Here is a 13,470-nt window from a genome sequence, read left to right as displayed (position 1 = left end):
TTCAACTCCCTTAAGAAAGATTCAAGGAGAGCCATTGTGGATGGCTTGCACAGGGGAAGGACAAAGCTAGGAGAATTCCAGGGCTTCCTTATGAAAGCAGAATTGAGGAGATGGAAAGAAAGTCTAGCTGGCAGGAACAAGAGAAGAATGAAATGAAATCTACTGAGCCATGAAGGTCTTCCTCTTGGGTTTTCACATACACCATTCTCCCATGCCCAGAAGGCCACTGCCTACCAAACCACAAACCTTCTTCTATCTCAGCCACAACTGAGCTTCTAACCCCATATTGAAAATGTTGTAGCTGTTTTCTTGTCGACTCTGATTAGTTGCCCTCTCAATCATAAGCAGCCTATAAGCAAGACCTGGCTTTATCCTTTTTCACTTCCCCTTAAGCAGTTAGTTCAATGGCTTTTTCCCCACCAAGGTAGATATTCAGTTGTGAGGCAACATTCATAAAAATGCTGACTTATATAGTAGTACCCAGTAAATGTTTCCTTAACTACTTAATGTCTTTAATAAGCTCTATAGAAAAAAATTAGGAATGGTGACTTTAGACTTTTCATCTCCACTTAAACTGAGGCTTCTGTTGCTTTGCAGAATAGATATGTTAGATATTTTGAAGAAGTGAAACATATCTACCATTGGAATCTTCCTCCAAGAAAATTGCTCTTGTTAAAAAAATTGATTATTTATTCAATTCATGGTAAGTGCTTTATGTATAATTGAAGAGTTGGGCAGGAGGGCCAATGTTTCCACTATTTGGAGGGTTTTGCTCATAGTTACGTATACAGATGATCCTAACTCATAGCTGTTTTTTTACATATGCTCACACAGCAGTCCTTGGCCATATTGCTAACTCTTAGATGTCCTTCACCTTCCCTTTTCCCTCACCAAATCTGGGGGCTTTATCCCCTTCTCTTCTGTCCTGTTCTCATTGCTCCTCTGGCCTCAGGCCAGGATGGACTTTTCAGGGTAGAGCCTCTGATGGAGGGGTGAAAAAGGACCCATGTACCCTCAAGACTGCTGGTTTCTCATAACCACCTCTAGTTTGGGTTCATCTTGGTGGAGGTGTCCCTGTATCATTTTCTCACCTACTCCTTTCCTAGTTCCTTTTTTTCTCATCACCCTGGGCTTCCCCTTTCCCCTCTCTCCTCCCTCTGTAACCCTCTCACCCACAGCAACTCCATCAAGATGTGTTAAATACCCAAACAGCAAATTAATTTTATTTTATTTGTTGCTATGTAACTACTGAATGCCTGCTCTGGGCTAGTGTTTCCCTGTCAGTAAGGATTCCCTGGGTCAGTAAAGAAGAGAACTAAGTACATAGATAAAAAGCCGACCACAGCATTGGGATACACAGTGTTGGAGATACCAAGGAGAGCCCCCTAAGGGGCAGCACTTCGTTCCTCCTTACCTGAATCTACATGAAAACGGAAAGGGTTGGGGAAAAGTGGGGCTCTATGGAGGTGTCTCTCAGCCCCCTAGCAGTTACCAAGTATTACCAGTAGTAAAAATCCCTGTAAACTTCAAAAGAGCCGACTATGTGCCTGCTTCCAGAATGTCAGGAGAGAGATAAAGCTATGGCTGGAATCCACCATTGCCCAAGGAGGCAAGAAAATCGGTCAGGTTATCCATCTGTGGGACTCGGGAAAGCAGAGAGAGAGAACTGTCCTCCGTTACCCACCTCACTTCCCTCCCACACATCCTACCCTCAGGGGAGGTGGGAAAGCAAAAGCAGGGATGTCTCAGTGTGGAGAGGATGGGACCTCACCACTCCCACTGCCAGAGAGGCAGCAAGGGGTTATGCTTCTGAACTCCTAAAGCAAACCTCTTGTAACAGCCGGATTGTGGACCGTGAGGAGGCCCCAGTATACTGGTGTCCACCCAGACAGCCTAGTTATTTTTACCCTTCTAAGAAGGCACACAAAATAAGATCTAGACATATTTTCTTTAACATTTTGTCCAACTATTCAGAAAGAAAAGAAGCCTTTAAAATATAAATTAAAACTGCATTGTCAAAAAAATAACACTTGTTCACTAAAATGTAAAATGCTTTAAAAAATTATTTGCATATGTTTGTTTCCCCCACACATACCTCCACTACCTCTTGATGGTGGTGAGGAATGTTAATGGATTACCACAAACAGATTACATAGGTTTCTGACTTCTGAAAACAAACTTCAACCCAGTAGCATTGCTTCCGTGGGAAATTTTGGTCTAGATTTCCAAACAAGCAGCTGTGTAGGAAGACCCTTGAAACCCAGCCTGTTCTGGCGGGAGACTGCCTGGGTATATAATGAACAACTATTTTTGAAAAGGCTTTGTAGACTGCCAAGTTCTCTACAAAGTCCATTATGACTGCTTCATGGGAAATGTGTGAATTAAGAGGAATAGAGTTGCAGTGGAGCCTAGTGGTTGACCTCGCTTGGAACCCTGACTGTTGTCAGACCTCCCAAGGGTAGAGGTGCCAGCCTTGTTCAGCAGGTGGTAGAAGGTAGGGGACAGCAGAACTTGCACCTCTTCCTTTCCACACTTGACAGAGCCCAGCAAAAAGAGCTAGGTTGCTTTATTCTGCAGTGTGAGTGGCAACATAGTCTGCTGTTGGAGCAGTTTCTCCGGCAAAGAAATTTAAACCCAACTGTAAAACCAACTCAGTGGTGTGACAGCTTCTATCATACCTGAGTGTATACTCTGCCTCAATTTCCTGTTGGTTAACAGTAGAAATGACAGTATCTAAACAAACCTTTGTGAACATTAAACTATTCCATGCAGGCAAACAAGCATATAATCTAATGAAGTTTTAATGCATTCCTGTAATATGAACAGTGAGAATAGAATTAGTGTTTCAAAATTCTGAGCTTAAAAATATGCTTAATAAGTTCTACAGTTTAATATGTTGTCTCAGTCTGATACTATATCCTAAGACTGTGACTTTTCTCTTATTAATATTTTGAATTTATTTTAAACCCTATGGTGACATTGTTTAGTTAAAAACAATAAGGTGCAGATCTGAAGAGCAGAGGAACTAGCCCAAATTTATAAGCATTGCAGATGAAGTCTAGGGAGAATTTCATGGGCTTGATTTCCTAGTCTCAGGCTAACATAAAACAGAGGATTTTAAAAGTCCAATCTGAGATTCTTCATGAAGACTTCCAGACAGAACATGGAGGTGTGACCTTAGCTGTTCAGTACTGTGTGGATTTAGTCTCACAGAGCAGTCTTAATGAGGCCTATATGGTAAGTTAAAATTCTTCCTGCACCCGTAAAAATAATCAGGCCAAACCTAATGAGACCACTCTTATTTTAAAATAAAAATAATCTTCCTTTGAGATTATCACAACAGAAAGGGGATGGATGTGAAGACCACCAGAAAAAAGTATGAGAAAAACTTGGAAATGGGTAATATCTTGTTTAGTGTACTCTTCCGGGTTTATCTCTGCCTTTCTTCCTTTTATTGTCTTTGGGCTATTTTACAATTTTGGAAGTTGTAGAAAACTGGTATTACGACAGATACAGTGGTCCTCCATCATCTGTGGTTTCACTTACTGCGGTTTCAGTTTACCCATGGTCAACTGCAGTCCAAAAATAGGTGACTACAGAACACTGAGATATTTTGAGAGTCGGACCACATTCACATAACTTTTATTACTGTATATTGTTATAATTTTTGTATTCTATTATTGTTGTTAATCTCTTACTGTGCCCAATTTATAAACTTTATCATAGATTGTATGTGTAGCAAAAAATATAGTATATATGAGGTTCAATACTGTCTGCAGTTTCAGGTGTCCATTGGGTGTCTTAGGATGTATTCCCTGTGAATAAGGGGGGACTACTGTAATTTTTGTCCATAGAAATGCAAATTAGCTGTGTCCAGTGGAATGCAATTGATTATAGACCCATTTGGGCAAATGTTAAATTGTTAAAAAAATGCAAGGTACAAGACAGTGCTATGGTATGCAACTATTTCTGTAAAACAAAGGGGGAATAATATGTATTCATATTTGTGTGTATTTACATATATAAACCCTCTTGGAGGATATGTATTCATATTTGATTGCAGCATATGCATAAAGACAAGAAACTAATAGTAGTGGCTGTATAGTTAGAGCTGAGGAACTAAACAGGTGGAGAACTGGTGAGATAGAGAATTTTTGCTTCATGTCTTTTTCAGTTTTTTATTTTTAAATCATGTAAATATATTTAAATTATTTTAAAATCTTTACACATGTAGGAATTTAAGCTTATAAATCAATGCTCTTTTCTTGTCATGTGATAAGTGTTTGACTTAGTTTAGTTCTACATTTCACAGCTTTCTTGTAGACAGCAATGGAAAGTAGTTCTGCACTGGAATGGGACAGAGGGAACTGAGACAAGGAACTATAATTCCTAAAGACAAATTAACAGCCTAGAGTTAGTGAAAACAAAATCAAATAAAAGTAAACAAAATATGAGACTAGCAATCAAGAATGATTAATATACTATTTTATTAGAATATTTTTTAAAATTCTCTACCTTTTGTTTTGTGCATATTTAAAGTGAAATATGCAGGGTTGAAAGAAAAGCAATAAAATTGAATTGGAGGCTTGAGAAACTGGTTCTTTCAGGAAATGCTAAAGAAAGTGGATCATTTGAATTGAAAAAAGGGGCAACAGACCATTTGTCTGTAAATATATACTAAACACCACAGGAATGTTTGGATGTAACTATTCTATATTTTCATAGAGATTGCTTTAGGAAATGGACTTAAAGTAGGGCAAGAACAATTTAAACTACAGTATTTATTATTAAGAATCATCATGATTAGGCTGGGCGAAGTGGCTCATGCCTGTAATCCTAGCACTTTGGGAGGCCAAGGCAGGAAAATTGCTTGAGGTCAGAAGTTTGAGACTAGCCTGAACAAGAGCAAGACCGCATCTCTACAAAAAAAAAAAAAAAAAAAATTAGCCAAGCACGGTGGCATGTGCCTGTAGTCCTAGCTACTCAGGAGGCTGGGCCAAGAGATTCTCTTGAGCCCAGGAGTTTGAGGTTGCAGTGAGCTATAAAGATGCCACCGCACTCCAGCCGGACTGACAGAGTGAGACTCTGTCTCAAAAAGAAAAAAAACAACAGGAAACATCATGATTAAAAGTCTGAAGAAAGCAACATATTAATATTAGCAAGAAGGGTTGCAAGTCACCTTCCCTAAATTTTTTTTCTAGAAAGGTAAAGTGATGAGATTCTATGTCATACAAGCAGAACTATGTCTTTTTTCCTCTCTCTCTAGTCTTATAAATTCTGCTTTAGGAGACAGGATTGGGCTTTTGAAGCTCTGTTTCTCGAAGACAAAATCTATGCAAGACCAAATGATTAAATATTGACACCTTGATAACTAGGATAAGTTTTTTTCTTTTTAATCCATAATGTTAATTGGCAAGACATTTTGATCTTTTCTCCAACCAGCCTAACTTTTTAACTTCATTTAGGACTGGGAAGTGGCAATGGATGTGACCTAACCATGCAAATGATAATGAAGCAAAAGATTGTTTATTCCTGTTCTTCTTCAAAAAATGCTAGGGTAAGAGAAAACACATGAACTGAAAATTCTGGTGTTTGTTTTAAAACTCAATGTCAAATCAGCATTTTGACCTCCCCAAACCATCACTCATTATAATGAGATGCCATGTTGCTTTCTGGTTACCATCCAACTTGGCGTCACTGAAGGTTTAGATGCAAACCAGAGATAAATCAACCACATTGTTCAAAATAGTTTTTTCAGGATACTTTCCAAAGTACATTTTAGTGCAGAGTGTTGCTTTTCCTTTCACTTTCCCGCAAATGCTGAGCATGTTCCCAGGAATCTATCAAGGTTTTAAATTCACATATCTGGTAACTTTAGGCATATTCTCTTCTTCTGGATCATTTTATCTTTTATTAAATAATTCTAAAATTTTAGTGTGCATGAAAACCACCTAGGAGCTTGTAAAGATTCCTATTCCTAGGTTGTACTAATGTCTGATTCAGGAAACTAGAATTGGGCCCAGGAACCTGTAGACTTAGAAATGTCCCGAGTGATGCTAACTCAGAGGTTCTGTGGGAGACACTGAGAAACAGTGCATGAGCGGGAGGAATCTCTTTATCCAAAGTAATGTTTTTCTGAAATGAAGAAACGCCTCAAACTACAGACCTTTTCTGAAACAATAAGAGAGCTTCCTTCATGGGTCTAGAACCACAAACTTTTATAATTTCCTCCCAGGCTTTTGCCTCAAATTCTCCTATTACCAACGCTATTCCTCTCCCCCTACTTTTTCTGGCCTCTCCTAACTGAAGGCATTCACCAAGGCCTGATTCTTGGCTTTCTGTTCTTATTGCAGCAAATACTCTATTCTTGGTTATGCTTACCCATTCCACTTCTTTAAATTATTTCTTCTCTCATTTACTGAACAGATATTTATGAACACCCACTGAGTTGTAGATTCAGGAGCTACAATGTGGACAGTCTCCATTCCAACAATTCAAACATATTAGTCAATCCTAATTTATCAAATGAGCTTTTCCTCTGCTTCTGCAAATGGCACCAGCATTCTCCCACTCAGGCCTTAAAATTTCATAGTACCTTTGATTCTCTCTTTGCCTTGGCCCCCTAATATGCAATTAGTCACCAATTCCTGTTGATTATACCTTTGAAATTTTTCTGTGCTCTCCCTTCCTTTCTGTTCCCACTGCCACTACCTAGTCCAAGACCTCATTTGTTCATGCCTAGATTTCTAAAATAGTCTCCTTCACCCTTTCTTTCTCCTTATACAATGCAGTATATAGAGACGCGAAATATGCATCCTGAAATATTGCTTTCATTGTGAAAAGCTATAGGTAGAGCAGAAGACACACTGTGTGCCCATGGTCAAAGTCAGTTACCATCTGGCTCAGCATTTTATTTATAAAATAAATATCACATCTCAAGTGTTGTGGGAATTAAATTAGATAATATATATCAAGTTGCTTTGTGAACTATAAATCAATAAATAAATGTTATATGTGATAATCATTAGGCCACTTTGTTACATAGAAAGTGTCCCACTGTATTCTTCAGCAACTTCACTAATATTTCCCTGGCCTTTGAACTCTCAAGATATAATAGCCCTATCATACCTGAGCTTATTTCCTTGACACACCCAGTCTTGATCATATAGCTTGACAATTATATACCATTCCACATTGTTCCTTATGTGTATAGCTCCCTGAAGGGACCAACCAGCTGAGTCTGCACCTTCTTTTGTAGTTTTCACAGGGCCTAGCAGGGACCTTCATTATTGTGGGTACCATTATTTTTGAGGGTGAATCAATGACAAAGAAATACTTAGTATAGCTTCAAAGTCATTCATTCCGAAAACTTGACCTATCTTTGGTCACCGGTCCAGCAGCCTGCAATGGACGTGGCCTATGATCGCATCAACAAATGCAATATTCTTGATAAAACATGATGAGTTATGCATTGCTTTTTGAATGTCAGTGCCAGCTTTAAAATTGAGTTTCTTAGTGTATTCTCAAAAGAGGCCTCAGCATATAAAAATCAGATGACATTTACAATAATAACATTTAGCAATAATATTTAATTAGCTAACCTCTAACAGAAAATTGAATACTTTACTTTTCAAAAGAGCCCAACCATAACCCTCAAACATGTTGGCCTTAAAAATATATAAACAATAGTATTTTAGCTTTATAGAAAAGATTATTAATATTTATTTATACATGTAGTGATTGGGCTGTGAGATCAGAAGTACTTGATAAATATAGGAAGCCTTGATAAGTGAAAAAGAACTTCACTGTTATCATCAGCTAGGTTTATAGTTCTTAATTCCTTGTGTTCATTCACAGATTTTTCATGACAGTGAATCAAACAGAGTAATAATATATATATTCAGCTGTCCACCTCTGTACGATGATGTGAAAATGCGGTTTTTCATTTGTTCCGTGAGTAAGCAAGAATCAGCCTCTTCCAATTGTCCTTGTCTGGTGTTTTAAATGATTTTGGCTTGGAATTTCCTTTACTACAGTTTCCAACAAGGAAAATAATGGATTTTAACCCTTTGCCAGGGAGGAGTAGGAAAACAACAAATCAGATCTATAACAAATTTTTTAAAAATAAGAACATATATAATTTGAAAAATTTTTGCCCATTTGTTTTTTTCTAAATTCTATATAATTTATATATATTAATTTCCAAGTAAGAAAAAATACAAAAGTCAAGATGCTAAAAAAGATATATTTTACTGCCTAACAGTGATCACATCGTTAAAACACATTGCTCCCCATAATTCATAAAACACTTTAAGGGAGATTTGACTTTTCTCTGAGTTGATATTATAAGGTTAGAAATAGCATTTATGAATTCAGTATTTATTAAAAATGAGAATTTCTCTAATTGTCATTACTCTGAATATGATGGGTATATAATTTATATTAACCAGTCATAAAATGTATATCTGAATATTGTTCTGTATATAACAAATTTCTAGGCCTTATTAGTTTTAATTCATTGTGCTATTAAATTGTCAACCAGAACTGCCAACAAGTAAGTATGTTGATCAATTTAAAATTTATTTCCTGTGCCCTCCTTCATCCCCTGCTTGCTACCTGTTGGAGGAGAATCTATTAAGCATGAAGTGGTAAATGTATTGAAGCAAGTGACCATATCAGATCTTGCCCCTTGAAGAATGGAGTCACTCAATTCTTGCTTGAACAGTGGTCTCTAAGTAAAAGTAATGGTGTAAAGGTCACTGGCCCAGAGGACCTTGGTAATATTCAGCCTTTGCGATTATCAAGAGCCATGAGATGAAAGCACTTTAAAAAAAATGTTTAGGTATTTCTATCATCACCAATAATGATGGCTAATTATTCAGTATAGCTGCTCCTTATACAAATGGCTGATGAGTGCTGTGTTTTCCCCTAGTTTGGTCTTGAGATCTCTCTCTGGAGAGTGACTGTAAACTCTAGGCCTGCTTGGATGGGTCTCCAGGTGAGGTGGTCATGGATGTTTACAGTGTGTTTTTCACAGGATACTTCTTTGTCCTAGTGGATGGCATAATGCCTGAGTGTCTGACCCATAACCAGGTGTCTCTCTCACAGAAAATTTGTTTATGGCAGACACCCTTGTGGCTCTTGTCTGGCCTGCATCCAGTTTATTCCTACCAGAATAGCCACTGACTGGGAGGAGAGTTAGGGTTAGGTGTGTTGGTCAGGTGAAACAGATGGAGAAAGAAGCACAAAAAACACATGAAATAGCAGAAGCAGTTTTACTACTTACAGCTTACAGAGAAAAGAGGGCAGCACATCTCGCAGGGCCAACTAGAAGGGTGGAGCCATCCATGAGCCTGAGCTTGGCCAGTGGGGTGGAGAGCAACAGAGAGAGAGAGGGACCTGAGAGTTGAAGCCTTTGGTGGGGTCCAAGGTACTACCTGAGTGGGTTTCCTCGGGGGAGGTCTAATTGGCAGGTTTAATGCAAGCAGGCACAGGTTTCATGGAGTCATGCTGTGACTGAGAGGGGTTCTCTGTGACATATCCACACAATCCATGTGGAGTATGGGAGTCTGTGGGTGAGGCAAGTAGGTTGTACTAGTTCTCCCACAGGGAAGTCGTCACCAGGAGGTGGCTGCATAAGGCAGATATCTGGATCAATCAGATTAAGGAATTGGGGGGAGGTAGAGAACTGGAAACTGTGTCAAGGGCGACTGAGCCTTGCTTCTTGTGTAAGAAAGTCCAACGTATTTAAAATGAATGCTGAGGCAACATAAAATCATAAAAATTCACTATAATATGTTTGGGTATATATATCTATATAGATATAGACATAGGTCCTTTGTAGATTCTGCTTAGCACTATCTGAACCAAATGAGTTTAAAGTGTTTAAATTTATAAATATCTATCATGGAAAAATACATTTTCTTGATAATTTTGATATAAACAGCAAGAGAAAGCAACAGCATTCTCTTAAAGCCTCTCCCTTTGTGTCTTGAGTGTACTGTTATAGACTGTAGATTGCTGCATTAATTAATGGCTATAATTGATAAATATATAAAGGAAGTAATTTTAATCCTTTTGGAATGATTAGTTCTTAGCATCAATTTTACTATGAAAATAACCTTTTTTTTTAACCATATCTTTTTAGGGTGTTCCTAAATACCATAACAAGTGCCAATTTTTCTTTTGGTTTCATACATCTTTTATAAGGAATAGCAGGTATGGATATAATATAATCCAATAGACACAGTCTAATCTTCAAGGTCTGTGTGTAAGGTGTAATGACAAGTCTTTTGCCAGTTATCATAAGCTCAATTTATAGAAACCATAAAATCCTTGAGTCACCGTTCTTCATTGCCTTACTCCTCTTACTCTAGTTATTTTAAAAGTACAATTGTTCTTGAGACCCACTGTTGCATTATCCTCAAGATCCATGCCATAGAACTGTGTTATAAATTAAAAACTATTATAATCAGATTTTGAGCGTAATAAATTCCTCCCATGGGAGTTTAATATAAGTCTGCTCAGTGCCTTGAATATGGCAGGTCCTCAGTAGGTGTTGATTTACTGATAACTGACCACCACCAAATTCTATGCTAACTAAGGTGGGATATCTAGAGAGGCTTCAACTAGCTGAAAAGCTGATTGACACACATATGTGGGGCAGAAGTTACAAGACACAGTAAGTATTAAGAAGATAGCTGGAAAATCATTAATTGATAGTCTTCCACTTAAACATGACTTTCTAATAATCAAATTGGGAAACTTTTTTTAAAAAAGTAATTACGGGCCGGGCACAGTGGCTCACGCCTGTAATCCTAGCACTCTGGGAGGCCGAGGAGGGAGGATCACTCGAGGTCAGGAGTTCAAGACCAGCCTGAGCAAGAGCGAGACCCCGTCTCTACTAAAAATAGGAAGAAATGATCTGGACTGCTAAAAATATATATAGAAAAAAATTAGCCGGGCATGGTGGCACATTCCTGTAGTCCCAGCTACTCGGGAGGCTGAGGCAGAAGGATTGCTCAAGCCCAGGAGTTTGAGGTTGCTGTGAGCTAGGCTGACGCCACAGCACTCTAGCCCAGGCAACAGAGCAAGACTCTGTCTCCAAAAAAAAAAAGTAATTACCCACTGGGTGCAGTGGCTCAAGCCTATAATCTCAGCACTTTGGGAGGCTGAGGCAGGAGGATTGCTTGAGGCTAGAAGTTCCAGACCAGCTTGGCAACATAGTGAGACCCTGTCTCTACAGAATATAAAAAACATTGGCCATGCGTGGTGGTGCACGCCTGTAGTCCCACCACTCGGGACATATCTGGAAACTCATTCCTGAGTCTAGAAGTTCTCCTCTTTAAGGACTGTTTGTTCTGTGGTGGTGAAAAATTGAGATTTTTGGGACCCCCATACTATCTGGTACAAAAGGAAAAAATAATATTTTAAAAGTCATTCAAGCCAGAGTTGAAGATGTGGTTGTGATTATATGTGGCACAAATTAATAGTTATTGTTACATCCAAACCTAGTCATTTTTTCAAGTCTGAACTTGACCTAATAGTAGCCCCTCAAGTCCATTAAGGCAACCTGGTCTACATAGTTGTAATGCACACACATTTAATGGAATTTCATAGAGTAAACTTTGGATTTCATGGAATATTTTTACTGATTTTTTTCCTGGATATATATAAAACAATAAACTTTGACTCATAACATGAGCAAAATTCCTCAAACAGTGAGATCTAGAGCTTCATTTGGTGCTACTCCTTAGAAGTGGTTCTTGCTAAGAGATGCATTTTTTTTTTTCTTTAAAACACCATGTTCATGGTTATGGGTGCAGTAGCTTACCCTGTAATCCTAGCACTTTGGGAGGCTGAGGTCGAAGGCTTGCTGGAGCCCAGGAATTTGAGGTTGCAGTGACCTATGATGACACCACTGCGCTCTAAAAGCGAACAAACAAAACATCATGTTCATACTGGAGAAGCAACAAGTTAGATCACTTTCATATATGTTTCTAGAGATTTCTGTAACATTTACATTTATGTACTACTTGGTAAAGCTGTATTTATTAGTTATGAGATTGTTGTTTAACCAAAAATGCCAATTTCCATCATTTAAAAGAGACACAGTATTTTATTTCTGGGTTTTAATACACACCTAGTCTCTGAATGATTTCTGTCACATATAGAAATTTAGATATTTTATTAAGCCTGGATGTCATTGATTCCATAAAAGGCAATGTTAAAAGAATCAGTAACGTGTTACTGAAGATTAGATATTTTGCATCTCACCAGAAAGGTGGAAGGAAACAACTGAGACACAGAAAAAAGGGGCTGAGGTTCTAATCATGGTGAGCAGGTCCTTTTTTTTAAAAAAGCTCTACCAAGGTTGCCTCCCTACATGGCTTTTCAGTTAGCCCTAAAATAAAATGTAATAATTTTTTTTCTATTCTTAGGCTTTATCTACCAAGAAATGAATTGGACAAACTCCATAAACCAAAAACATGGAAAATTTACCAGCCAGACTTTGCAGTAGAAATTTATTTTGAGGAGATAATAATCTAGAGTTGTGTTGTAAGGCGAGTATCTGGTTGCTGAGGACAGAATTATTGTCCTCCCAATCCCCTTCACATTTATGTCTTCTAAGGCTGTTTCCTTACTATAAATATATTCTTGAGAAATACATTAAATATATACAAATAAAACATCAATGGCTATTTTTTTCTTTTTTGAAAGAACATACTTCACACAATGTTTTCGTCTTATATTTAGATAAATTTGCAACACAATACACAGGAACATTAGGTATCATTTTGAAGAACTTTGAAATAGAACTCTCATATCAAAATAATTGAAATATTGAAAAATTGTGATCCCCAATACCCATTTACTTATATTTTTGGACAAGTATTTATTTTCTGCTTTGTTTCACATTTGTAGTTTCAGAAATCTAATTTCTATTTTCTTCCCCTACTTACAAACTGTTAACAAAGAGATTTGCAGTGAACACTAGGTTTTACACCCAGAGGAGAGAAATGTTTCACACAAGCAGTCCCCAACCCCTGCAAACATACACTTTTCTCTTGTTCCAAGCACTACCCAGGTAACTTACGTGACAAGCTTCCTTTAATTACACCCAAACACAGGGAGGAGGTTAAGAGGGCAAAGAATCTTCAGTAACTTCTGCTTTTGTGTAACATGATAAGTGAAGTCAAAGAAATATTTGTTCTTAATCTAGATTTATTATTTTGAATTTCACCACCCCTGCCCACAACCGACTTCACCTAGGCTTGGGGAAACACTGTAAAGGAAGGTCACCTTTTCATCACAACGTCTGGTTAGTGCTGTCTCCACAGGAAATCGTAATCATTTTCTTTTTGGTATTGGGTGCTACTTTATTCTAAGTATCTTTACTGCCACTCTATCTTCAGGCCATGATTGTCCTTGAAAAGAGTTCCATTTTGGCTTTATTGAAAGTATCCTTAT

The 13,470-nt window shown here is 37.8% G+C and overlaps 1 protein-coding gene across 1 annotated transcript in view; it reads left to right on the top strand.

The window, feature by feature from the left end:
- TPTE2 (transmembrane phosphoinositide 3-phosphatase and tensin homolog 2) overlaps positions 1–12,549 on the top strand; it is an 86,665-nt gene extending 74,116 nt beyond the window's left edge. The window contains exons 14-18 of the mRNA XM_069466962.1: positions 598–703; positions 5,466–5,557; positions 7,858–7,953; positions 10,148–10,218; positions 12,441–12,549. Of these exons, the coding sequence (XP_069323063.1) occupies positions 598–703; positions 5,466–5,557; positions 7,858–7,953; positions 10,148–10,218; positions 12,441–12,549 (474 nt within the window). The remainder of the gene's footprint in view (positions 1–597; positions 704–5,465; positions 5,558–7,857; positions 7,954–10,147; positions 10,219–12,440) is intronic.
- The last annotated feature ends 921 nt before the right edge of the window (positions 12,550–13,470 follow it).

This window comes from Eulemur rufifrons, chromosome 4 (genome assembly GCF_041146395.1).
Source record: "Eulemur rufifrons isolate Redbay chromosome 4, OSU_ERuf_1, whole genome shotgun sequence".
Taxonomy (NCBI): Eukaryota; Metazoa; Chordata; class Mammalia; order Primates; family Lemuridae; genus Eulemur; species Eulemur rufifrons.
The sequence above is the reverse complement of the archived record's forward strand: the minus strand, read 5'-3'. Positions and strand labels throughout refer to the sequence as shown.